General features: G+C 41.6%; 1 protein-coding gene and 1 long non-coding RNA gene across 5 annotated transcripts; one reads left to right on the top strand and one right to left on the bottom strand.

Moving 5' to 3' along the window:
- Positions 1-761: 761 nt before the first annotated feature.
- Positions 762-7,346, bottom strand: LOC136549964 (uncharacterized). 4 transcript variants are annotated; one of them, XR_010782106.1, is made up of 4 exons: positions 7,137-7,346; positions 4,646-6,252; positions 1,469-2,493; positions 762-1,284 (listed from the first exon to the last, which is right to left on the bottom strand). It is a non-coding gene; the product is annotated as an uncharacterized lncRNA (long non-coding RNA). The 4 variants fall into 4 exon arrangements; XR_010782104.1 differs by having other exon boundaries at positions 762-2,493; positions 4,646-4,744; positions 6,101-6,252; XR_010782103.1 differs by having other exon boundaries at positions 762-2,493.
- Positions 7,347-11,033: 3,687 nt separating this feature from the next.
- Positions 11,034-16,446, top strand: LOC136549963 (NAC domain-containing protein 92-like). Its single transcript, XM_066541397.1, has 3 exons — positions 11,034-11,536; positions 14,647-14,927; positions 15,529-16,446. Exons 1-3 carry the CDS (start codon positions 11,326-11,328, stop codon positions 16,189-16,191), a joined length of 1,155 nt encoding a protein of 384 aa, XP_066397494.1. The 5' UTR covers positions 11,034-11,325; the 3' UTR covers positions 16,192-16,446.
- The last annotated feature ends 10,154 nt before the right edge of the window (positions 16,447-26,600 follow it).

Raw genomic sequence — 26,600 nt, 5'->3', positions numbered from 1 at the left:
TGCTTCATGTATACTTAAATCGTATAAATAGGGGGTAAACGATTTAAATCATATAAATAGGGGTAAACAAGGTGTCTTATGTCTCATAGAAACTGGTGTCATGTTACAATCAGAGGAAACTAATTCTATATGTAGAAACAAAGTATCTCCCATTTTAGGCATGATATTTTTTTCAATTTTGAAATAAAGGTTGATGTTTTGTGGGGAAGGATGTGCACATTTTTTTGAATCCAACACCAACAAGTATAATACCCTGATAATAGATCAATTCAACCAAAGTTCACCCCACTCATTTTTCTCGCAATAGACCTATTAATTCTCTAGGTAAAAAAAACACTAGGCGTTCCATCTTCGAAAACACTTACTTTTGATGGTACTTGGCAATAATCTCTATGTCTAGTGGAAGGGTCTAAAACCCAAGTATATGTGCTTTGATAAGTTTTGATGATTAATAACTACTGGAGAGCATATTCTATCGGATTTGTTAGCTCTCTTCCAGTCTTGATAGTTGATGTGATTATCACGGGAAAAAGCTGGTTGGCTTTCTATGTAGTAATTTTGATGTCTTCTCTCAGCCTGTTCAATTACTCAAACACTCACTAGTGTAGCTGGTCGGCCATGTAGCCCTATAGCTCGATGTTTACGGTTTAGCGTTTTGGTGAACATTGCCTCTAGATGAGTTTAAAACGACAGCAACCCCCTAGTGTCCTGCGAGAGAAACATCAGGTCGAGCCAGCGCAACGGCAGAATTTTTTCTCGACCGTGTCAATGACACGTATTTCATTAAGAGAAAGTAGGGTTGTTACAAAGTCCGGAACGATAATGTCATATTACCGAACCAACGCATCACCTCACCCAGAAAACTAACTTCCTATTACACAGAACTAGTTTGCGACCTGCAGCTCAGCCCAAAACTCAACCCAAAAACACTTACGGTGGCGAGTACCATCCAACCCCTATTAGCGGCAGTAGATGCCTATATCCTGCCCCGATCCAGTCGTTGGCTTCCTCCACGATTTTGTGCACCAGTTGTAGCGCCGGTGTGGTCTGGTGTCCAAAGGTTCTGTCATTGCGTTCTTTCCAGATCATCCAACTAACGAGAAAGAACATTGAATGGAAACCCCTTCGCGACGCCTTGGGGTGAATGGCAGAATGGCAGCTCGTAGAGACATTGGTGCTGGTCTCTGGCACTGGCTGGAGTGAGCATATACCTTTACCTTACCTCTCCGCTAATCATCACTCCAAACGATTTGTCATGTTTGGTCAGAGACATGCTTTTCCTGCCTGAAAGACAGAAGCACAAATGCAGGTTAACCTTTGTCCAAGAATACGAGATGGGAAAATTATTGAACAAAAAACAATTGGCTTTCTTGTTCGTATTGACATTGTTCTCTAGCAAATGGCAATGTCATCATTGTTGCTGTCTAACAAGTGTCAAGGTGCCTGATTCTATGCATGTTTTTCTTACCTACGAACACCTAAAAGCGAAATGACTAGCTAGCAAGGACAGCCGTTTCTTGCTGTGATCAACAACTAAGAGGAAATCTGTTGATAAACTAGAAACTCCTAGCAGCATTGGCTTCAAAGACACTGTCTAACAACTGATGCATTGTCTGCATCCTGGAAAACCTACACACTCGAGTGATACCTATCAGAAGAAAAATATAGATTTAGTCATCCGAATACATTTAAGTATAATTCTTCAACAAAACCAACTTTTCATCACATAAATTTGCCTAATATGAGTCAGAACAATATTTTCCCAGCAATCGAAAAATTCAAGAGGATGCTTTGCAAAGCAAAACTTGTGTCATGGGTTCATCTAACTTCCCAGATAATCGTAGTGGTGAGTTACAGTTGTCTAGACAGCACAAAAGATCCATCAAGTCAGAAACAGACTATAATCAATAAACACATTCTGAAGAAACTGCACATAGTGTGCATGTTCTATGCATGCAAAGGCCACAGTATAAATCAATATTTGCAGATCGGATGAGGTAATGTTCAAAGTAACCAGACCAGGACCAAGCAAAAAATGTAACAACAATACCAATTAGATCCTAGGCAGGACAAACTATTTGGATACTTACAAAAGGCACCTGTGCTTCTATGATAAAATCTGAGCCAATTGTAGCGATTGTGAAAACTGGAAAATTCTTAACAGAAGGTGGTGAAGAAACACCTTTCAGTTTATATGTACAATTCTAAATCATGAAGATGAAAATTATACAAACTCTAGTTTCAGTTTCTTATTTCTTCCTGTTTTAAGGAGTTCATATACAGAACACCTAGAAATTAATACCTGGAGCAGGAGATTCAATTAAACGATATTCTGAAGCAACAATTTCGCCTCACCCAGTTTCCATGTCAACTGTCAAGACACTAGCTTCCATACTTCCAGAATGCTTCAATTGCTACACAACAGTGAGTGTACCACTGAACAAGAGAAATGATTGAACCCTCTCCCACCAACAGCGCTGAGCTACATTATACCTACAAGTATTATTTAGGGCATATATTTTCACTAGTAACTGATATTAACATTTATAGTAAGTAACAACGCTACTTGGTAGAAGGGTGGGCCTGGTGCAAGCGGTAGAGTCTTACCGCCTGTGACCGGAAGGTCCCGGGTTCGAGTCGCGGTCTCCTCGCATTGCACAGGCGAGGGTAAGGCTTGCCACTGACACCCTTCCTCAGACCCCGCACAGAGCGGGAGCTCTCTGCACTGGGTACGCCCTTTTTTTTAACAACGCTACTTGGTGGCTGTGAAATGTTGTTTTTGTTGCAACTTGCAAGTGCAGCTTCTAACCAAGCAAAGTGCAGTGGGAACAATACTCGTGGCATGTGGAACAAACAAGATAGCATAACAGTATTACATACAAGAAATATGCATTCCTTTGTAGTGACGGAGAAAACAAACTTCGTACCCATCTTTCTTAATCATGGAAGGTACTGTACTCCTATGGAGTGAATTCATCTAGAAGAAATATAGGTTCTAGCTACTCATACTTCAATTTTCCAATCGAATGACCAATGTGAAATGTGAAATTTTATAGGCCAGTTAGTTCTGCTATGAATATATGAATGCTTAGCTAATAAATCTTGGCCATGGAGTAAGGATGTCGACAATAAGTGATTGCGTGCCTAAGTTTCTTTCAAACAACTTTGATGTGAATGGATTAATTGATTTAGTCGTTGTTTGGACACTGACGTTGAATGACATTACAAGTTTATCAGCAACCCAAATTGACGTGTTTCCATCAACCAGTCACCAAGAGTAGTTACAGGTCAATCTCTCTCACAGATCAATGATGCAGTATTGATCTATTCAACTTCAAAGAGCACAGCTAAGGCCCGTTCCTACTCTGCAGTTTACTCCAGCGATGTCTTTAGCATCCAGTTTAATAATAATGTGAACACAAACGTGACACTGCGTAATTTCATATTATGAAGTGCTTCACAAGTAAACTTTTTTATTTTGCAGAAAGATCTTTCACTAAAGATTGGAACTTATCTACACATTACTGCTGCAGATCAGGGGGCAACTTCCCAAAAATACTTGTCGATTGCAAGAATAGATGAGTCGTTGAGGTTTTGCTGTGCACATGGTTACCTTGAGAAAATGGTTGGATTGCCTTTGAACCATTCGCAGGTATAGTGTGTCTATTGGCACAAAATATGAATGAAAGTTTAAAATGGCGAAGAAATTAACCATACTTTCTATTGATGTGCATCCAGATGGATGGGGAACACCTTCAAATGTTTGAATCCAGAAGATGAAGATCTCATTTCTTTTTTACATATGTAAAATTTTGCTCCAATTTGAACAGTTTACGAAAATGATAATGAAACAGAGAAGATCATTTACAATTTTGAGTGTCAACAATCTCAATGTTCATTTTTTCTGATATTTGTACAGGTTTGTTATAACTTCCAGAAACAGAGATAGTCATTTGTTGTGCCTCCACCACAAGTCTAGATTTTAGGCTTCTGTGATGTTTTTTTCCGTATCTGAGTACCTACATTTAATCCCTTGGTTGTCAGTTCACTTTGTTTTACTTCAAAAGATTTTTTTTAATTAACACATGTTCCTTAAGAATAACCACAAAAATTAGAAAACGTGCTTGCACCATGACAGGTATTAAATACAAACTGCTCCTACAGGCAAAATTTCAATGATATTTCATCTTTTCCAGCAAAAAATTCAAGGCACGAGATTGAATAGTTTAAATTATAAAACCACTGAAGAATGTGTCCAGCAAAGGTACCATACTAGTGTAACTGCATCCAAGCTGGCATCAATCCAAGATATTGGTGACTTATAGAATTGCAACTATTCTATTGTCAGAAACTGGCAAGACATTTCCGAAATCCAAGCACATTGATTTGTTCTGTTGGAGTTTAACATCAGCATTTCCTTCGTTTAAGATGTGGCTACAAGAACCAGATATGAACAAAGTTCTGCCCTTGAGCAAGACACTATTCATCTTGAGTTTACAAACTCATTGTAAACAAAAAATAATATTTCACATTTAGTTAAAAACATGAACATTAAATTGTTATAGGGAGCTTTTGACATTAGCACAAATCAATCGTACATGATACAAACTAATTCCACCAGCAGAAGCAAAGGAGTGAATATTACCTGATCAGGAATGGGAGGTTGTCTTACGTCTGTACCTCACTTTCTAGACAAGCCAGCACCCAACAGTCTGAAACCAGTCAGCAAGCAGTGACCATCAAGCTGAAGATAGAAAGTTATTTAGTTGGCTGATCAATTATTAGGCCACCAAATACAAGCTTTAAAAAAGAACTGACAACTGCCACTAGTGTTTAAGGCAAGCAATAGATTAGAACTAAGTAACTAATGCTATGTACAACATAAAATTAATACCGATATAACAATATGCAGCCTAACTGAATCTTCCTTGTTTTTGCTAGAGTATTATACCAATGCTTTTCCTTTGACAAAAAAAATCATTTCTTTCAACAAGAAAAAAAAATCACGTACAGAATCAGGTGAAGCAACTCAAATGAAAAATATTCTGAAAATTCAACCATCTATTGTAACAAGGTTTCAACTGATTCAACGAGTGCAATTTACTTTTGTCATTCCAGTAACACAAATTAAATTTCATAACACTTTGTCCAAAATTATGTCATATCTCTAATTGGTCCAGTAAATTCTGCACCACTGCTGCTTGCTGGCTTGCCACAGATGCTTTAAGCAGACGCCCAAAAGGTTTGGATCATAACTGCTGAATTCATTGAGCCATATAAAAAAATTTGCTACTGTATACAAAATTTGTAGGCAATGTTCAAAATGTCAAACGGGCAGAACCCTATGCTGAGAAGCTACATAAAAGAAAGTTATACATGATTATGTGTTTCCCTAGGTAATGGGATCGACAATGCAACACCTCATAGATTAGCACCTCAGCATGCAAAAAAAAGAATCTATCGTGGTGAGTCACGTGAACACCCTTTTTGTTCTTCTTTTGAACAAAATACAATTATTTGGGTAACTAGAATAGCTCAATGTACTGCAGAATCGGCACTGTGAAAGACCACTATTCAAACTATATTCCAGTGATATATACTAAAAAAAAAGAAATTGCAACCTACGACTCTATCTGTCACACATTTAAGAATAAAGAATCTCTTTTTTCTTTGGAACAGATGGCAGGAGGTCAGGAGCTCTGCCTCTTCATTCAATAAGGAATAAATTTAAAATGTTATAACAACCCCATGTTTAGACACCAAGAAACACCAACTACAACCCAAAACTGTTGCACAAAACACAAAAGCACCCTGAACCTGGGACACACCATGGCGCCAGCCACAAGAAACTCTTGCGATCATTTGACATCCACAAATGAGAATTTCCTTCTACAAGACAGCATCATGTTGGATTAAGTAAAAGGATTAAACATGAAGCTTCCAACTATAATATAGCACAATGTCCACGTTCCTCACGTAATTCTACAAGGACAGCGCTGATTAAGATGGGATATGGCAATGTGAACATGATCTTTGAAGCTTTCTGCCTGTTAGCAGTCTTCCAGGAAACCATACAATAGATGAGGGAGGTAGAAGCTACCTTTCACGAGTCATGAGACTGTTTTCATCATTAGTGCCAATTAGCTCTGTTTCTATATCCCTCGATCTTTACAGTGTTAGTTATATTTCTTTTCTTGCACTCAACCACCATTAACTTCCAAACTCAGCCAAATGGAACACCACAATAACCTCCTGCATAGTAAAAATCTTAAATGGCTTGATAAAATACTCAAAATACTAAATGAATTCTAGATGATCTGAAGATTAACATGGGTATTGCAACTACCATCAGACTCCTTTTTGAAACCTATATGAAGTAATGAGAAAAATGTATTCATCCACACCATTCCTATCCTATCAAGGTTTTTGCGATGACTCGGTTTGATCAAGTTTCACAGACATTCCTATCGTGCAAAGCAGTCAACTAAAATGTAACATCCTGGCCCCCTTTTAGGTGTGCAGTTTCAAAGGAAGATATCCATACATGTGGAGAATTGTCGATTTTGGCTGCAGAAAGATTGATGGCGGTACAAAGCTTCCATGTACTTTCTGCCGGTGAAGTGCCTCACAAGTAATGGGTGATTCATTAAAATCAATCTTACTAATGTCAAAGGGTTGGTTTGCCAGATGCGGAGTTTCGCTAACGACAATTTGTTAGTGATGGCATAGCAATGACAGGATGATACTCAAAAAGGATTTTTCAACCAAACTAACATTCCTGCACAATTTTTTGACCTGTAATGCTTGTGAAAATTGGGCGTCATTAATTAAACAGTGCATTTGGAAACGCTGAATCCTACACTAAGCCATAGGGCAGTGCAGTTGGAAAAGCTGAATCCTACACTAAGTCATAGGGCAGTGCAGTTGGAAAAGCAGAATCCTACACTAAGCCATAGGGCATTACAACTTACACGAATCCTACCCTCTCTGGTCTACGAGTAGTCAAAAGATGCAGAGATTGCTTATAATAAGCCCTAACAAAATCACGAAGTGCTACCCTTTCTACAGCGAAATAGAAACATTGCAATCTGCCCACCACCAACAGTAGTGGCAGGTTGGCAGCGGAGACCGCGCACCTCTCCGCCGTTGCAATCTATCAGGGCGCGTTGCCATGCCTCCTGCGGAGACATGCTTCTCACGGGCCAGAGGCTTGCTCCGCGGCGAGCCTGGCTCCGCCCGCCGCGTCCGGCGAGGGAGCCCGACGAACCGCCGCCGCTGGGGGCATATTGGGGCATGGAAGCGCGCGGTAGGGTTCGGTCCGCGCGGATGCGAATTGGTTCGGTCGGAGTGTGAAGTTCGGGTGCGGCCGTGAGCCCGTGACAGGGGTCCGGTCAACTTGGAATTTCTGTCGAATCCAATTTCTCAAAAAGGAAAATCTTACATCAATAAATCAACACAGAAAATTACTCCATTTGTTCCAAATCATAGTGCACCTTAACTTTCTCAAGATTTTTTAACATCAACCAAATTTATGGAAAAAAATGGATAAACATCTAGGACAACAAATTAGTATTCATTAAATTCTCTATGAAATATGGTTTCGTAGAGCATTAATTTGAACTTGTAAATGTTTACATAACTTTCTAATATATTGATCAAAGTTAGAATGGTTTGACTTATGATAAAGCTAAAATAAACTACAGCACTCCCTTTACTGTAAAGTGTAAGTCATTTTAGTTATGTTATCAAGTCAAAATTCTTTAAATTTAATCAAGCTCATAGAAAATTGTATGAACATCTACAAGATCAAATTATATTTCGTGATGTATCTAATGAATCTAGTTTGATGTTGTAGATGTTTGTGATTTTTTTCTACAAATTTAGTCAAGATTAGACAAGTTTAACTCAGGACAAAGCTAAACCAACCTACAATTTAGAATGGGGAAGTGTAAATTAGAATGGTTGGGGCAGCGAAGAATCCAGCGTTACTGAGTTGATAATGTTGTGCACCTCACGTGGTGCACCCAAAAAAAGAATCCGTCCATAAAAAATGCCTTTTTGTTGAACTACCGGATTTGCATTTTGCAAAGTTGGGCCCAAGTTTTTCCAAGAGTCAAGTACATTCTCATGGTTCATAGCAGCCAGCATAGGCCTGGCAGCAAATACAAGTTGCACCATGTTATGATATCTTCACTGACAGTGAAGCTGCAGCTCAGGAGACGCCAAGAGAGGGCGAGAAAACTGAACCCACAAGAAACCAACCCTAAACTTATGGAAATGATCAAACCTGGAAAGAAAACCAAGAGTGATTTTGGCCCACAAGAAAACTTTACATATTCTTGCTAATTGTTAGCGACCATGATCACCACGTTCCATGGCTCTCCTTGGTTGTAGCTAGCTAGGCAGTTACACTACCGTGATGTACATGTATATAGGCGTAAGCCTCTGAGCAATACAACTTGAGTTGTCCAATTTCTCTCTGCCTATCGCTTATATGGTATCAGACGATCAACTTGAGTTGTCCAATTTCTCTCTGCCTATCGCTTACACTAATCACACTTCAATGCAACAACATCAGCAACCAAAATGCCCCTGGAGGCTGGAGTCACTGCACCAACCTTTTTGATCTATCAATTCCTGAACTTTCTTTTCATGGGGCCATTTTCAGATGTTACACATCGAACAGTATATCAATAGTTGTTCGTAGGCAGGCAGCAACCAGTCTCTCAGACCGCTGCATGTTGCTTTGATTATACCCATGAGAACCACGGATGGTTCATTAAGAGAAAGAGGTTACTTACTTCGGGCGTTTAATGATCCGATCGCTTGAATTATCAGTTGTTGCCACAAGAAATTCAGAAACTTCAGACACAACCAAAACCAGTATCTTTCAGCGGAGATTTAGTCAATGTACAGATATTGAGCTCTACTCAACTATCAGTGTCTGCACCCCCAGACAAATTAGTGCAAAGAAAATGAGAGGGCCTAAACATGACAAAACAGGGTATTTTTCTGAACGTGCGTAAGGATGACAGAACTGGTCAGAGAGCACTGCAGTTTGGGTGGTCAACATGAACAAGAACCCTAGATTTAGGCAAGGATATTAAAGAAGAACTGTTTTTTAGGGAATAATTTGAGGTGTTGTACTGCTGTGGCATGTGAGTGATGACCAAGATTCAGGTTATTAGAACCTGTGCCTTTTGGCCAACCGTCCTGCTTGAATTGCTGCTGTCCTATAGTACCCCCCCCCCCCCCCCCCCCCCCCCAGTCAAGATTGCATCCTGCTGTCATTGTCTTGATATTCACAAGACCTGGCTCAATCTGGACTGCCACAGCCCACAATGCAAGCTAGTGTCTTTCTGTCTTGCAAGGTGGACAATGCAAGATCGATGACAGTTTAGTATACTCTGTTTCCAACATTTCAGTTGTTCAAGCTGTGGTGCTTGCCAATTCATTCCTGCATCTCTCAGCATTTATTCGACTGAAAACTTTACCAATTTTGTTTGAAACACGTGAATTATATACAAAAAATGTGAGGGGGGTTATTCGGCTTCTGAACAATTTTCAGTTAAGCTGCCAACCGGTTCATGGTCCTCTGGGTACTCGGCACGATTCAAGAACCAGTTCCCCCCTAACATGCTTTATGTACAGAGTTGCCGAGCCTTAAGAATTACTGGTATCATAACAAACTGCACGCGCCATGTGCAAAAGAAAACGAAAATGCTCAATTTTTAAGTACAAACAAACAAACAGGCTCAACTCTGAACTATGCACCAAATTCAAATTGTGCCACAAGCAGCAACTAGCCATTTCTGTGCCAATGATTAAGGAAGGAAGACCAAAGGAAAAGACACTGCAAGCTAGCTACAAACTGAACAATAATAACGCAAGGGAATAATCCTAGGCTTGTAGTAGATGACTGTGAAGTGCTCAACAGTTTGCAGCTGCTGCTGCAATTGTTTTCTACGCGTTGGTTGGGGTCAGAGGGAACCCAGGCCCGGTGCCCCCTGCCCGACTGCCGCTCTCGGCTCTCCTACAACCCCGGGCGGGTCAAGGGGAGCGTGGGCCCCTGCCGACGTGGCCGTATCTGGCGCCCGGGCCCACCCGCACGTGTCCTGTTTGTCCTGTTCTCCAATGCGGTTGCTGCTAGTTTGCTGTGCATGCTCTACTGCTCTCTCTTCGTTTGCGCGTCCAACGATCGCCAGGTGTTTCAAAATTCCGTGATCAATCCTTTGTATAACCTCTCCACGGAGTATATATACGTAAACCAATTTAGTTACGTTGCCATCGTCGAAATATACATGTACTATTGACTTCCGTTATGAAATTTTGTTCGGATAGGCTACTTGCGTATATACGTATGTGGGTATCTCCTGCGGTTGCTTGTTTTGCCTAGATTTCTTTTCTAGGTCAAATGATGAGTTGATTTTTGCCAAGGATTTCATACTGCGTTCAGTTTATTATGCATGCATGACTTGAGTAGTGATATGGGACTCAGCTAGACAATTGATATGCACATGCATGACGCAAAAATCTATAGCATCTAATAACCAGAACACACGTGATGATGTTCATAATTTTGAGCACACACGGTGAGCTAGCTGAGCTGCATATATAGAGGTAGAATGCAATGTTATGTAAGCATTGAGCTGCATGGGTACAGCTCAATCGATGCTATGAAACAGTCTATTAACCAATTACTATATATCTCATAACATAATCAAATTATTGACTAGGTAGCAAGAAATGGCGCGGCCATGAAAGGCGTGGCGTACTGCACACTACTGGCTAGTACAACGTACGGTCATATATCCATGGGCACTGTTGCGATCAAGATGACCCGGCGAGTTGAAAGATACAGCGGCGAGCGCGTGGAACAAGACGCCCGCGACATGCGACGACGCAGGCACACACCCGCCAGCAGCTTGTAGCTCACGACCCCTGGTAGGTAAAAGCTTCTCCAAGGCATCTCCCTCGTCAAGCCCGCCCTCATGGCGCTGGCCCTATATCTCTGCCCGCTTGCGTGAAAAAACACCCCAGATATCTCAGAGAGGGCAAGGAAAGTTTAACCAGCTGGGGAGCGAGCGAGACAGAGCTGCCGTGTGTGCAGTGTCTTCTTCTTCTTCTTCCTTCTGTCGTCGCCTAGCTCCTTATCAAACCCTTTTTGTCAAATCATTTCGTTCTTGAATCCGTTATAGTTGCCTGCTGCCGTCCTCTTCAAGTAGCGCAACAAGAAACCGGAAGAAGCTTTATCTTTTGCGGCAGGATAGGGTTAGGGTTTTCCGTTCTGATCTTGTAGATCATCTGTCGATTGATCTGAGTAGTATGGAAGGGTCAGCAGCAGCAGGAGGAGGTGGTGGAGGGGGAGGGGGAGAGTCGAAGAAGGAGGAGAGCCTGCCGCCGGGCTTCAGGTTCCACCCGACGGACGAGGAGCTCATCACGTACTACCTGCGGCAGAAGATCGCCGACGGCAGCTTCACGGCGAGGGCCATCGCCGAGGTCGACCTCAACAAGTGCGAGCCGTGGGATCTCCCGGGTAAGGATCGGAGTAACCAACTGTATATACACGCCCATATATGCATATGCATACTCACGACCAAATTAACTCCACATATAAATGATTGATCATCAAAAGCTACACTTTTTCTTAACAATAACATCCGCGTGTTTATCAATCTAATTATATCTTTCTCTCTTCTTTTTAAGGACACGAATATCACTTTTAGGGAAGAATATCATATTATCTATCTACACATAAAAATCTGGTGCATCGTATATATCACCATGTTATTGTTTACTTATTTGTTATATATCCACTGATCCAAATATAGATAGAACACCTAGGTACGTGTATATGTGGGCATGGTTAATTTCCAAGCACCTATATGGGAAGAGTTTTCTAATTGTCAAGCTTTTGGTGCAAGTTTTTCAAAAGCTAGAAAAAGCCTCAAACCACTACTACTCGTTCAGATCGATATCCTACATGAATGGGTCTCAAAGTTTTCTTTATTTGTTAAGTTTTTTTTTTATATTCTTGCTGTCTAATCTGTCTTCCTTAGTTTAGCTTGGTTTTCTATACCTATAATCTATGTGTCGGGTTTATAAACCTGGGGGCCCTCATGTACCTGCTTCCTAGCAAAAGCTCGACCTAGTAGACAACGTTGAGAACGATGCGCGACTCCTAGGCTGGCCCAAAAAACCTCACAACAGGCCAGAAGGCCGATCCTGGATCGCTTCCGACTCCAGCCCGCCTCTCCGATCGGAAGGCCTGGCCAAGGAGGAATGACGCTCGCTTCCGACTCCGGCCTGCCTCTCCGACGGAAGGCCTGGCCGAGGGTGAACGACGCTCGCTTCTGACTCCGGCCCGCCTCTCCGACTGGAAAGCCTGACCAGCCCGCCTTCGACTCCGGCCCGCCTCTCCGGTCGGAAGGCCTAGCCGACGCTTACAGCTTTTCTCCGACTGGCGCAGTCGGAACCAACTGGGACCAATCGACCGGGGACGCCCGCTCGGTGAGGACCCAGGAAATGAGCGGAGCAAGAAAGGCAGGGCGCTCAAGTCAACCGCAATACCAAGGACCATACCCTGTACCCCTGCAGCACAGTATCGATAGGGCATGTCAGAAGGGTGCCCTGCCACCCTCCAAGCATGTCAGAGCCCCAGCAGTGTTGTGGGCGCCCTCAACTCCCATACCAGGCGAACACGGTAAAAACCCCCACATGCCTCTAGGCATCAACAATATGGTAGGCGCCGACATCTGCCATACCAGGAGAAGACGACGAAACCTCCCACATGTATCTGACATTAACAGTGTTGTGGGTGTCTACAATCATCATTGTACCCGACGGCGTGGGCAACAAGACTTAATAACATACGTAAACTCTCCTTCGCTTGTAAGGTCATCCCCTTCATCTATAAAAGGGGATGCACTATCTCCCAATGAGGAGGATCAATCTCACAAAAACACAGAGCACACGCTCGAATACTTAGTGCACGTAGGAGCTCCCGTCACTCTCGACCCTTCGGTCCAGAGTCCGACCGGACCTCTTGCACCCCCCATCTTACTCCCTTCCGTTTGTAACCCCACAGCAAACTTCGAGCACCTGGGCTCAGGAATAAAGTCACTGACGGACTCAAACTAGACGTAAGGCACGTTGCCTGAACCAGTATAAACTCTGTGTCATTGAGTGCTAGGCCACATCCGATCACAATGTACGACAAAACTACAAATATTTACATGTTGATCATTTTCTGCATCAACACTATGTTAAATGTATATTTTGTCATCTTCTCGTCTCTTCTCTTCTCCCTTTCTTTTGGCGTGTGTATTGTGTATATGACCGTATGCATGCACCCTCTCTTCCAAAAGAGGTATATGGAGATTTCAAGCTCTCATGGAGTCATGGTCTTAATTAGTTATTTGTTCTCAAAGGCACAAACTATTTTTTATCCTTGATATTACTTTTATTCTCAGTATATCTAATTTGAAATTAGTGGCCGCTGGAGAACGACCGGATGTGTCATTAATAATACCACTTCTCCTATATCTCCTGTGCCTGATTTTTTTGTTGTTGTTGTTCAGACAACATGCAATTTTGTCATTATTTGGCTATAGAAAAAAATATTTTGTCTCTTGTGAATTGTCCTTTTAATTACAATAGTTGTTTCTTGTGAGTTGTTGCCTGAATTTTTTTAAAAATGAGGCGCCTAAAATATAGCAACTACGTAATAATACAGATTATCTTTCAGTTATTAACGATATGCACTCTCTCCAGTCACAACAGTGTTGTTTTAGACATCTTCACGTCAACAAATATGTCCACTATAGCAATATAAACTATATATATGCAAGATATGGAAAAATTGTATAAAAATGTTTTTTTCATGGTCTTGATGGTCAAAGTATTTTTAAATGGGTGGATTGCACATAGAACTCAAATGACAATATTTTGCGAGAGTGGATGATAGAGGGAGATCTACACTTATATATTTTATTTAAGTTCTAGATCCAAATATATACTTATAATTTGTCCATCCAGAAGCATAGTGAGATCAAGTTGGATACCATGATATAGTACTATCTCTGTACATGTCGTTTTGGAGTTTGGACATATGCTTGCCAGCTTGTGTTCTCTTGATCATTGGACCGTAGAGTGAGAACTGCTCAGCCCAAAGTTTTGCAACTTTAAGTCTTATCAATAACTAATACCTCCGTGTGGGAAAGGATGAAATTCTAGTTCCGCCTTTAGTCAAACTATTTAGAGTTTAACCAAATTCATAAAAAAGAGTATTACTTTTTTGTGAATTAAAAAAAAGAGTATTACCATTTGACACTAAATAGGCGTATTATGAAAACATATTTCATAACGAATCTAAAGATATTTATATGGTATCAACATTAATATCTTTCTGTATAAACTTGGTCAAACTCAATACAGTTTGGCTTGGTACTAAGCTAGAATTATTAGAATTGCATTCTTTTTCTGGAAGGTGGGTTTATGTAACTACATAGTAATTACCTTATGATAATATAATTCTCATGGGCATCATCAATATATATAACCGGTTAAAAGTTAACTTTGAAAAGTTGCATTTATTTTTTCGCCAAAAAAGAAAGTTGTATTTATTTATTGAACTGGTGATGCCAGAGAAAGCGAAGCTAGGAGAAAAAGAGTGGTATTTCTTCAGCCTAAGGGACCGGAAGTACCCAACAGGCGTTCGAACAAACCGTGCCACTAACGCTGGGTATTGGAAGACAACGGGGAAAGATAAGGAAATCTACACCGGTCAGCTACCAGCCACGCCAGAGCTAGTAGGGATGAAGAAAACCCTGGTGTTCTACAAGGGAAGAGCTCCTCGGGGCCAGAAGACAAACTGGGTCATGCATGAGTATCGCCTGCACTCCAAGTCAGTCCCCAAATCTAACAAGGTACGTACGGTATATATACATCTATACTTATATAAAAGTTACTTGATATATATATATATATATATATATATATATATATATATATATATATATATATATATATATATATATATATATATATATATATATATATATATATATATATATATATATATATATATAGGGAGAGGCTATTCAGTAGCCGGCTACAAAATAAGTTATTCTGTAGCCACCTCCATTTACTATAATTTTATATACTAATTTACCATAATATAAATACATATTTACGATAGTTGGGTTACTATAACACATGGGGATATTTACCATAACGTTATATTAAACCACTTAGTAAGGAGTTACTATAATCTCGTAAAATAACATAGTAATTATCGTAACTCAAAGTGGCTACAAAATAAGTTATTCTGTAGCCAGCTACAGGATAGTAGTTCTATATATATATATATATATATATATATATATATATATATATATATATATATATATATATATATATATATATATATATATATATATATTTCACGAAATTGATAATGAATATTCAGCGGAATTTATGATCCTAGCTAGACAAATCAATGAAGATGTTTTTGATGATGTATGGCAGGATGAGTGGGTGGTGTGCCGGGTGTTCGCCAAGAGCGCCGGCGCGAAGAAGTACCCGTCCAACAACGCGCACTCGCGGTTGCACCACCACCACCCGTACGCGCTGGACATGGTGCCGCCCCTCCTGCCCACGCTGCTGCAGCACGACCCCTTCGCGTGCCACCACCACCACAACCCGTACATGACCCCGGCCGACCTGGCCGAGCTCGCGCGCTTCGCCCGCGGCACGCCGGGGCTGCACCCGCACATCCAGCCGCACCCCGGGACGTCGGCGGCGGCGTACATGAACCCCCCCGGCGCCGCCGTGGCTGCGCCACCGTCGTTCACGCTCTCTGGCGGTGGCCTCAACCTGAACCTCGGCGCCTCGCTGGCCATGCCGTCGCCGCTTCCGCCGCCGCCGGCGGCACTCCACGCGATGTCGATGTCGATGGCGATGAGCGGCCAGACGGCGCCGAGCTGTGCCGGCGGCGGTAACCATCATCAGGTGATGGCAGGTGAGCTCCAGCACCAGCAGCAGATGGCGACGGCGGCGGGGCTCGGCGGCTGCGTGATCGTGCCCGGAGCGAACGGAGGGTTCGGCGCGGACGCGGCCGGGGGCCGGTACCAGAGCTTGGACGTGGAGCAGCCGGTGGAGAGGTACTGGCCTGCCGGGTACCAGGTCTAGTAGCCGTGTGGATCGGAGTGCGTGGCTAGCATGCTGCATGCAGCGCCCAAAGCGGCGAGCGACGTGACAACATTTGAGGGTCTTTAATGTAGTCCGTTGTTGTATCAGTTTCAGTAGCTGAAAGTTATTCTCTCTTTTTTCAGTTTTTTGTTGTGGTGTTGTAATGTTGTCTAAGGATTATTAGCTGGTGTCTTTGTAAGAAAAATGGGTCCTAAGCCTATTTACTTTGATTTTGGTGTTTGATAATCAACACAACCAAATTAGACTAATAAATTTTCAAGTAATTATTTTATAGTTCAACAGGGTATAAACGTGACTTGGACGAAGGCGACATGATGATCCCATGATCAACACCTTAGGCAAGACCCTAGAAGCACAAGAGAGGATCCAAGATATCAAACAAAACTCAAGCACGAAGATAAAAACCAAGCCGGACGCAAGATCGCGAAGAAACGAGCTCCACAGAGGTGACCAGACGCGGCCCTATGAGGACCGAACGCGTTCGATCAGTTGCTCGGCAACAGCAGGCGTCAGCAGTAGTGACCGGATGCTGAGCGAGGCAGTGATCGAACGCACGGACTTCACCGTTCATCATCGTGGCAACAAGTCAGTGAGGACCGGACGCAGTGGCACTGGATGACCGGACGCACAAAGTGCAGCGTCCGATCATGTCCAGAGAGGTTCCAGAGCGGCGCAAATGCGACCGGACGCGTCCGATCGATGATGACCGGACTCGGCAATGCGTTCGATCTCTACGCGCGCTTAATGGTTGGGACGACCGAACGCGTTCGGTCAGGACAACAGCAGCGTCCAGTCAGTAGCAGAAAGCTGGGTTTCGCCCCCAACGGCTACTTTCTCTATGTGGCTTATAAATAGACCCCCCCTAACCGGCCATTTGAGAGGGGAGAGCTGAGGAAACATACCAAAGGTGTTGATACACTATTTTAGTGATCTCCACTTGCATAGTGTTTAGTGATTCATTAGGTGATCAGCATAGGTGCTTTACGAAGTGCTTAGGTTGATTAGACTACTGTTTATGCGCTTGCTCTAGGTTTAGGCCTAGTGTTTAGTGAGGTTTTCACATCTCTTACCACTCGGTGCTTGCGCGCACCATTGTTGTATATCGGAGGGGCTTGTAGTCTTGCGAGATCACATCAACCGTGTTTATGGTGTGGCCGCCACCGTATACCGAAGGGAATAAGGCCCGCGGCGGTTTGGACCGGAAGCTTGATAGTGAAGACGGCGGGGAACGGTCCGGGAGAGGCTTACCGGAAGGCACACCGAAGACCCCACTTGCGCGTGGGGAAGGCCCGGAACTATTCACGGAGTTACCCGACCGGAAGCTTGGCCCTTGCGAGGGGATAGAACGAGGACTAGAGGAAAGCTTACGCGCTTCTCGATACCTCGGTAAAAATACCGGAGTCGTCGATGGGAGTTTGCGTATCTCTGCCTTACTCTTTAGCTTCCGCATTTACATTGCAATCTTGGTTTGTGCTTTACTTTTCTAGCTTAGTAATAGGCTAGTTGATAGGTTTGAAACCTAGGTTGCATAACTCTTTTTTGCGGTAGAGATAGCAACACACTAGCTAAACCGTAGTTGCACGTCTAGATAGTTTATCTTTTGCATAGGTTTTTGCTAAAGATATAAAAAATGACCTTAGTTAGAAGTAGAATTTTAAAATGTCTAATTCATCTCCCATTTAGACGTCATGGTCCCTTGCAGTCTTGGCTGGTAGAAATCAGAGCAGGATAGGTTGATACCACGCATGTCATGTGCACCAAAAACAGGCATGGTACTGAGCCCATACAGGGCTCTGTGTACTCGTCCGTGTGATTGTTTCTGATAAATGTGCATGTTTTCTTCAAACCTAAACTTTGAATTTTGAGCTATGGTTACATGCCTTGCATTCCAGGAATGGACGAATGGTCATCACGAAACCACCCAGTGGTGGCCAAATTTCTCTTCGACAAGACAAGACAAGTGGGACGACAGCAAGCACGACGTAAAAAAACGATTTTTTTTGCAATGGTTTGATTTTTTTTTAGGGTGGCCGGTGATAGAGTCGCCCCTATAGTGGCGTGTTTGGGTGTCCAAACACTAGCCGTTTCTATAAATGAAACAGTAGAGACGGCTGGTGATACGAGCCGCCCCTATAAATAGGGTCTGATTTGTAGGGGCGGCTCAATCACCAGCCTCCCCTGGAGTTGCTATTTGTACGGGCGGCTGGTGATTGAGCCGCTCCTATAAATGTTCCCATATATATAGCTCCTATTTGTAGGGGCGGCTCAATCACCAGCCGCCCCTACAAATGACCCACATATAAAACAGCTGCAGCACATTCTTTCTTCTCGGGTCACTCACTTCAACCTTGAAAGAAAGGTGGGGAGGCCTTGGGCACTTTCCAAAAATTACTCTACTAAGGGAAAATATTTTGGTCTCAAATCCTTTGATGGAGAGGTTGTAGAAGGTAAGAAAATATTATTTCACACTTTTTATTGAAGTTTTAATGGTTGGTTAGTGAGTAATTAGAGTTTTATTTTTCTCTCTCTTCTATGGTGCTTGAGCTACTTATGAAGTAAATTAGACCCAAGTTTTAAATGTACTAGGGTAAATTAGAGAGGGGAACAAGATCATACCCTTATTTAGTCCATGTTTCTTGATTTTAGTGAACAATTAGTTAGTTTTATGGATGTTTCATGTGCATGTGGATCTAGATCTAAGGTTTAGTTTTTTTATTAATTTCGTTTTTGTAAATTTATGTTTGATGAAGTTGGACTAGGGTTTATATGAAAGATATTGGGTAAAGTATAATTGTTGCTAATTGTTGTCTTTAAAATTATTTATTATAATAAATAAATATGTATTTTAATTATTTATGGATAAATGGGCTATTAATTAATTTTTATCTACCATGGTGTGTTTGTATGCTTCATGTAATTATATTATATTTATATTTATATATATCTGAAGTATATACAATTATTCTCAAGTAATTATTAATTTGTTTTATTTTTATATATATCTGAATAAGTAGTCCTTTAATGTTTGTTTTGTTGTTGTTGTAAAAGATGGAGTACATGAACTCTTGGATGTATGGTTCGTTAAGGTTCAAAGCAGGTTTCCGTTAAGAAGTGGATAAATTTATTGAAGCCACAAAGAAGCATGAACGACATTGAAAGAGAATAAGGATATAATTATTTGCCCCTGTAAAGACTGTAAGAACCATATGGTATGGACAGATATGACTATCATCAGATCATATTTGATTATGCGAGGATTTATTGAGGACTACACAGTGTGGATTCATCATGGTAAAACGGTTATTGTTAACGACGAGGATGAGGAGGAATACGACGACAAAACCATAGAATCTCTGTCCCAATATTCAGTAGAGCTTGATGCATGAATGGATTTTGAGTTTGGCAATGAACAAGGTGGTGATGTTGGTGGTTGGGATGGTAACGATGAAGATGGTGCCAATAATGATGGTGGAGCACATGTTGGGGATGAAGATGATTTGTAGGACATGATTTGAGCCCTTGACCAGAGATTTTACTAAATAGCCTAAAAGGTCTAGAAAATTTGGAAATGGTGACAAAAGCATCGAAGGAGATTGTGTATGGTCTTGAAAAGGGTTGTCTGACACATTGGACATTGCTACGTTTTGTGCTTGAGCTGCTCATCCTAAAGGCTAAGTACGACTGATCAGACTGTAGTTTTAATGATCTATTGTATCTCCTGTCGTGGGTGCTGCCACAACCAAACTCAGTTTCTATCAACACATACTAAGCGAAGAAGGTCATAAGTCCATTGACAATGGGGGTTGAAAAAATCTATGTATACCCAACCACTGTATACTTTTTTATGGCAAAACGTTCAAGTCACTAGATAAATATTCCCGGTGTGGGGCCAGTCGATACAAGAACAATGACCTTTACGGTGGGGACGAAGCCTCCATGGGGAAAAAGAGGAATAACAAGGGTATAAAAAAGGTGGTACAAGAATCTCAGCCCCTAGAAGACACTCCATTAGGCAACGATACAAAGTAGAGAAGAATTCCTGCCTTGGTAATATGGTACCTGCTAGTGACCGACCGCTTGAGACGTATTTTCCTAAACCCTAAAGAAGCCGCACTCATGACATGGTGGGATGATGAGCGCAAGGTGGATGATGATAAGATTACACACTCGACTGATTGTAGTCAGTGGCAAAGGTTTGATGAGAAGCACAAAAAATTCAGCGATGACCCAAGGAATATACGGTTTGGCTTGGGCACCGATGGAATGAATTCCTTCAATGAGAGGATGAGCGACCACAGCACATGGCCAGTGATCTTGACCATGTACAACATCCCAACATGGTTGTGTCAGAAGAGAAAGTACATTCTCCTCATTATTCTTATTTCTGGCCCTAAACAACTAGGCATTGATATAGATGTGTTCCTCGAGCCTTTGATGCAAGAAATGAAGAGGCTATATAGGCATAGGGAGCAGATGTACGATGCGTTCCAAAAGGAGGACTTCATATATAAAGCAATAATATTTGTTACTACCAATAATTACCCCACGTTGTTTGCTTTGTCTGGACAGATCAAAGGGAAGATGGGATGCTTGGTTTGCTTAGATGGTACTACATGGGTGTACCTAGATGCATCCAAGAAGATAGTTTACCTAAGGAACCGAAGCTTCTTAAAGATAAGTCACAAGTACTGCAGCAAATTGTTCTTTAGATTTTATGACAACGCCCCAGAGATTGAACCCCCTCCGGAGAGACGTCATAACGGAGAACACGTGTACAGAATGGTGAAAACATACACATCGTCTATGGAAAGAAGAATACAGATGGGACGAACAGAGATAGAAGCACACCTCCTGTCGAAGGAGTACCTTTCAAGAAACAATCAATCTTCTTTCAGTATCTGCCTTATTGGCCAGACTTGGAGGTCTCCCATGCCATTGATGCTATGCACGTGCAGAAGAATGTCTTTGAGAGTCTTATTACTACCTTGATGGATATAGGCAAGTTAAAGGATGGTCTAAAAGCACGGAAAGACATGATACAGCTAAACGTGATGCCACAGATTCACCCGGTACCTGAGGCTAATGGAAAATACACTCTACTCGCGACGTGCTTCAACCTAACACCAGACAAGAAGAGAGCTATATGCACTTTCCTAAAGGGGATCAAAGTCCCAACTGGGTTTTTAGCAAATGTGAAGAAGCTAGTGTCGATGAAGGACTTGTCAATAACACACTGCAAGGCTCATGATTGCCATATGATGCTGACAGTGTTTCTACCTATTGCAATTAGGGCTATAAAGCCAGAGTTCTTGAAAATGTCCATCACCCACATATGCTACTTCTTTTTGAAGATCTCATAGAAGACGATTGACAAGCAAGAGCTGAGCGACCTACATGAATTTGTGGTGGAGACATAAAATCAACTAGAGATGTGTTTACCTCTTGTTTTTTTGATAAAATGCCATATCTCATGATTCACATGGTTCATCAGATACAGGCGCTGGGCCCTTGCTACTTGTATGAAATGTGGTCCTACGAGCGGTTCATGTCGGTTCTAAGTCGATACATGCATAATCGAGCATACCTAGAGGGCTCCATGATATAGGGTTACAGTACTAAAGAAGTCGTCGAGTGCTGTCAAGAGTACCTAAAAGTATAAAAAGGGATTGATAAACCCGATTCTCGTCACAAGGGTAGGCTGGCTAGGAAGGGCACCAGTGGTAGAAAAGTGTTCGTCGACCATGATTACAAAGAGGTGAGTCAGGCATATTATAGTGTCTTGCAGAGTACACAACTGATGCAACCGTACATTGATGAACACTTGGCTATCATTATGATGGAGAGAAATAACCGTTCGGATGATTGGGTCATGAAACAACACAAGCAACAACTAACTACATGGTTGAAGGACCAAAACATATCGCCTGGAGAAACCATAGACTCTATTACCATCAGTAGGTTAGCGGAGGGGCCATCGAGACAAGTGACATCTTAGAATGCTTATGACATCAATGGGTATACGTACTATACCCACGCAAAGGATAGTAAATATGTGAACCAAAACAACGATGTTCGAATAGAGGCTCTCAATAGATTGGGGCGAAAGATCCAATACTTTGACATCATTGAAGAGATATAGGAACTTGACTATGGAAGGGATATAACGGTGGCCCTGTTTCGATGCCGCTGGATTAAATAACACCAACTGAACAAGATCGGATTGAGAGTCCTGGGCCTCGAGAATCTAGGCTACCAAGATGACCCTTGGGTGCTCACTTCACGTGTCGCACAAGTTTTCTATATGTCTGACCGATAAAGTAACCTCCTCCCGAAGAAGAAGACAAAGCACGTGGTTGCCTTCGGAAAACAGCACATTATTGAAGTTGATGGCGCGGACAATGTTGAAGCTTACAATAACTATGATGAGATGCCGCTATTTATAGACTTGCCTAAGAAGATCAGTGTTGTGGAAAGAACCTCACCAAAGACATATTGCCATGGGAACAAAAAGGTGTCAAGAGAAAAGTCATTACAGCGGGCTAGCTAGTTGTTGAACGTAGAGTGTTTATGTAAGTGTGTGTTTGTAAGACTTCATTTATGAATGCGTGTGAGACTATATATTTTTGTACGTGTGTAAGACTACATATTTTTGTATGTGTGTGAGACTACATTTATGCATGTGTGTGAGACTACCCTTTGCAACATCCAGATAACTCTATTTAAACATCCACTCTATTACTACTAAAACTTTATGAAATCACTTAACACTTTATGAAATGAAGAAATGACCAAAATAAAAGTAGAAGATCTTGACGAGTTATACAACTTTTATATTCATCACCTTTACAGCTGAAATCATTTAGTGTTTAAAAATCAGGTTTGAAGCTGTCATTTTCTGAAATTTATGTTCACGACTTTATGTTCATGACTTTTATTGTTAAAATCATTTAAGGTTTCAAAATCTTGTTTGAAGTTGTCAATTATTAAAATTTAAATTTCAACTATTCAAATTTGGTCAAATGAAAATATGATCAAAATAAAAGTTGTACATATTGACGAGTTCTACAACTTTGGTATTCATGAGTTTTTTCATCTGAAATCATTTACTCTTTCAAAATATTATTTCAAGTTAAAATTATTTGAATTTCAAAATTTGAATCGTTCAAACAAAGTCACAGACAAGATGACCAAAATAAAAGTTGTACATGTTAATGAGTTATACAACTTTTATGTTTACAACATTTTCATTTTATTTCATTTAATGTCATAAAATTATAGTCGAAGTTTTAAAATTCAAAATTTTAATTTTTGTTTTTTTGTTTTCTATATTGTTTTGACTACAATTGTTTATATATATATTTCTTCATATATAGAATAATACAAAATGTTATATTTGTGCATATACACAATTATTTTTATATTACTTTTATTTTGGTCACAATTGTTTTATATATACACAATTATTTTTATAATACAGAATTAATAATTTAAAAAATAAAAAATATTTGTAGGGGCGGTTGGATTAGGAACCGCCCCTATAAATGCATTTGTAGGGGCGATTGGATCAGGAACCGCCCCTACAAATCATCCCGACTATAAAACCAAGGGCGCACGGGTGTTGTCTGCTGTTGGACGCTCTCTTCACCTCCGATGCCGTCAGGCTGCCCCGCCGACGCCGACCCGTGCCCCTTCCCCTCTGACGCCGGCCCGCGCCTCTTCCCCGCACCCGCGTGCCCCATCTCCGCACCCGCGCGCCCCCTCCCCACACCCGTGCCCCCTCGCGCGCACCCGCACGCCTGCTCCTCCCCGCCCTAGGGTTTCCATAGGAGCGGCGACGCCACCGGCGAGCGAGGAGCCTTCAGCCTCCAGCGGTCTAGCCTCGGTAGAGGATCCAATCCGAAGCGAGAGACCTGAAACCTGCGGCTGCGAGGGACGCGGACCACGACGAGTGTCGTCGACGCGCAAGCAACGGTGAGGTCGTCCCCGATCTGAACTTTTTTGTTTTTGTTTTCCCCCCTCATTCTCAAGCGACATGGTGACAGCAAGAGAGAGAGAGTTGGGAATCGGGATGGATCATGGAACCCCCCAAGGGCCACTTCCTCCTCTGATTCAACTGACCTCGGTTGATGATTGGCCTACTTGCTGCTATAGAGAGAGATTATGTTTATTGTTTGCCAAGTATGTGCTACTGGATGGAATTCCAGCGTGTCTTGCAGATGTTCGGTGTAATTCGTGCTCAGAATTACAAGATCCTTGCTGAAATTATGTGCCCAAAAGAATTTTGCCGACTTTTTTCCCCGCTTACCCGGCAATTAAAAAACGGATTTTTCTACTACTGCTCATGTTGTCAGAGGTAGAAAATGTAGCAAACTGGCATTCTGCACTTCTGCTTAGGGAGGAAAAGACATACAAAAGGCACACACTGTGCTAATTTTGTGGTCAACAAGGCAGGACAGAGTTTTTACTGCTCATAGGTAGTTACATATGGTTCCGGTATTATGAAAATACCAAAATAGCATCCTTGCAACTTGTAGTTGTATCATGGTAGTTGCAGGAATCGTGAGCTCATGGCCGGGTAGTTTAGTTTAGTTTGGTCCTCTTGTGATCATGATGCCTCATAATCCTGTCGCAGTACAGGGAGCATTTTGTTAACCCTTTATTTGATCCTTAATAAATCTTCGTTCCTAAGTACTATGTTTACAGCTGGATCCACAATCGCTGCATTACCAGTTTATCACCTTTATATAGTCTGGCTTTCTGCGAAAGTTTGTAGTCCTTGTGCTTCTTGCTACTCCAACTGACATTATTGTTGTTTGGCAATATAATCAGGTAGTTTTCCTGTCCAAAGCACAGACAAGATGGTTAACGCAATCAAGGGGCTATTCATCTCCTGGTAAGCTCCTGATACATCTGAAAATCCGGCAGCGCACCCGCACGCCCCCTCCAACGGCTGGGCGAACCCCTCCCCACTTCGCCACCTCTTCACCAGCGACGATCACCCACCAGGTATGCCCGCTCCCTTCTCTCCCCTTCCTTCCTTGCGGAGCAATCTCGGTGTGCCGTCAATATCTTTTTTGTTTCTCAGTTTGAGATCCTCAAAAGAAAAAAATATCTTTTCTGTTTCTCAGGATGTATATCTTTTCTGTTTCTCACCTGGATTATATTTTCATAGGTCGTATATAGCTAAACTGCACCCGGATGTATATGCCCCATCTGTATTTTTTTAATAGGAAATGCCCCATGTGTATTCCCATCACGATTGGGACCAGTAGCTTAGTAGCAAATTAAGCGATGGCCTGAACAAGAGCATGGAAGGGGAAAAACGATAAGAACTAAGAAGAAAAAAATGGAGTGAACCTCAGTAACGAAAAATAGTAGTGGTAGTTTTACTAAATCAACTGATACAGATGCGGTGAATTAGTACCGGTAGCAGATGTGGTAGTTTGAGATCCTCAAAACTGACTTTTTGGTGCTGTCGTGTGCTCAAGAAGAATCAAATTAGAAAAAAAGATGTCAACAGAACAGTAAGGTGAAGCATGACAATGAGAGAAGTAAACATGAAGTTCGAAAAAGAAGACATGACACATTTTTTTAATTCACTATATACAACTTTATTTGCAAATCACTATATAAATAAGAACTCTATTCTTTAATAAAATGATACACAGCCCTCCTGTGCATTCAAGAAAAAAACCAATATGTTCTGGTTCAGAAAACAAGGAAGTTTCAATTATTCCCAGAGAGTAAAAATACCTGACAATTTCCTACTAGGGGCCCTGCTATCAAGCAATAATGTATCAACTATTTAAATCATCATTAGCTAATCATGAGTTGATTAGTTAAATCCATTTTGCTTGAGCTAGTGTTGACAATAGTTTTACCTTTTGCTTAACTTTTAGGCTGTGCAGTAGCAATAGCAGTTTGTCTTTTTTTTATGTGAAAGTTAGGAGTAACAATGTTTTATTGCAATTTGAAGGTGCAGCAGCTTGGCTTGAATTTGTGAAGTGAAGTGTCACTTTTGTGCAACAGTGAATACTCTATTCAAGTAATCATTAGCTGATATTTGAAGGATTAGTCTATTTCTTTTGCATGATTAAGTGAACATGTATCTGGTCCTCATTGCTAAATATTTGTGACCTGAACTGCTATTGTTGTCATTTGTCTGTGTAGGTAGCAGTCCAACTGCTGCCATAGCATACAGTCAAATCTTTTGGAAATTGTGAACTGTTGTTTTGCTTCCGTGTGAGGTATTGAGTTCTAATCGGTCCCAGTGTAAACTGTCTCAAGTTGGCTTGTGTGATCTTGATGATTAGAAGATAGGTCTGCTAGGTTGGAACTGGGATATATTACTGAGCTGTATTACTAAAAAGTTGCTTGCTTGCTGTATT

This window comes from Miscanthus floridulus, chromosome 4 (genome assembly GCF_019320115.1).
Source record: "Miscanthus floridulus cultivar M001 chromosome 4, ASM1932011v1, whole genome shotgun sequence".
Classification (NCBI taxonomy): domain Eukaryota; kingdom Viridiplantae; phylum Streptophyta; class Magnoliopsida; order Poales; family Poaceae; genus Miscanthus; species Miscanthus floridulus.
Note: the sequence above shows the minus strand (reverse complement) of the source record. Positions and strands in the feature narration are given on the sequence as shown.

Coding starts and splice junctions, on each gene's coding strand:
- LOC136549963 (XM_066541397.1), top strand. CDS start 11,326: ATGGAAGGGTCAGCAGCAGCAGGAGGAGGTGGTGGAGGGGGAGGGGGA. Junction 11,537..14,646: donor CGAGCCGTGGGATCTCCCGG/GTAAGGATCGGA, acceptor TGGTGATGCCAG/AGAAAGCGAAGCTAGGAGAA. Junction 14,928..15,528: donor CAGTCCCCAAATCTAACAAG/GTACGTACGGTA, acceptor GATGTATGGCAG/GATGAGTGGGTGGTGTGCCG.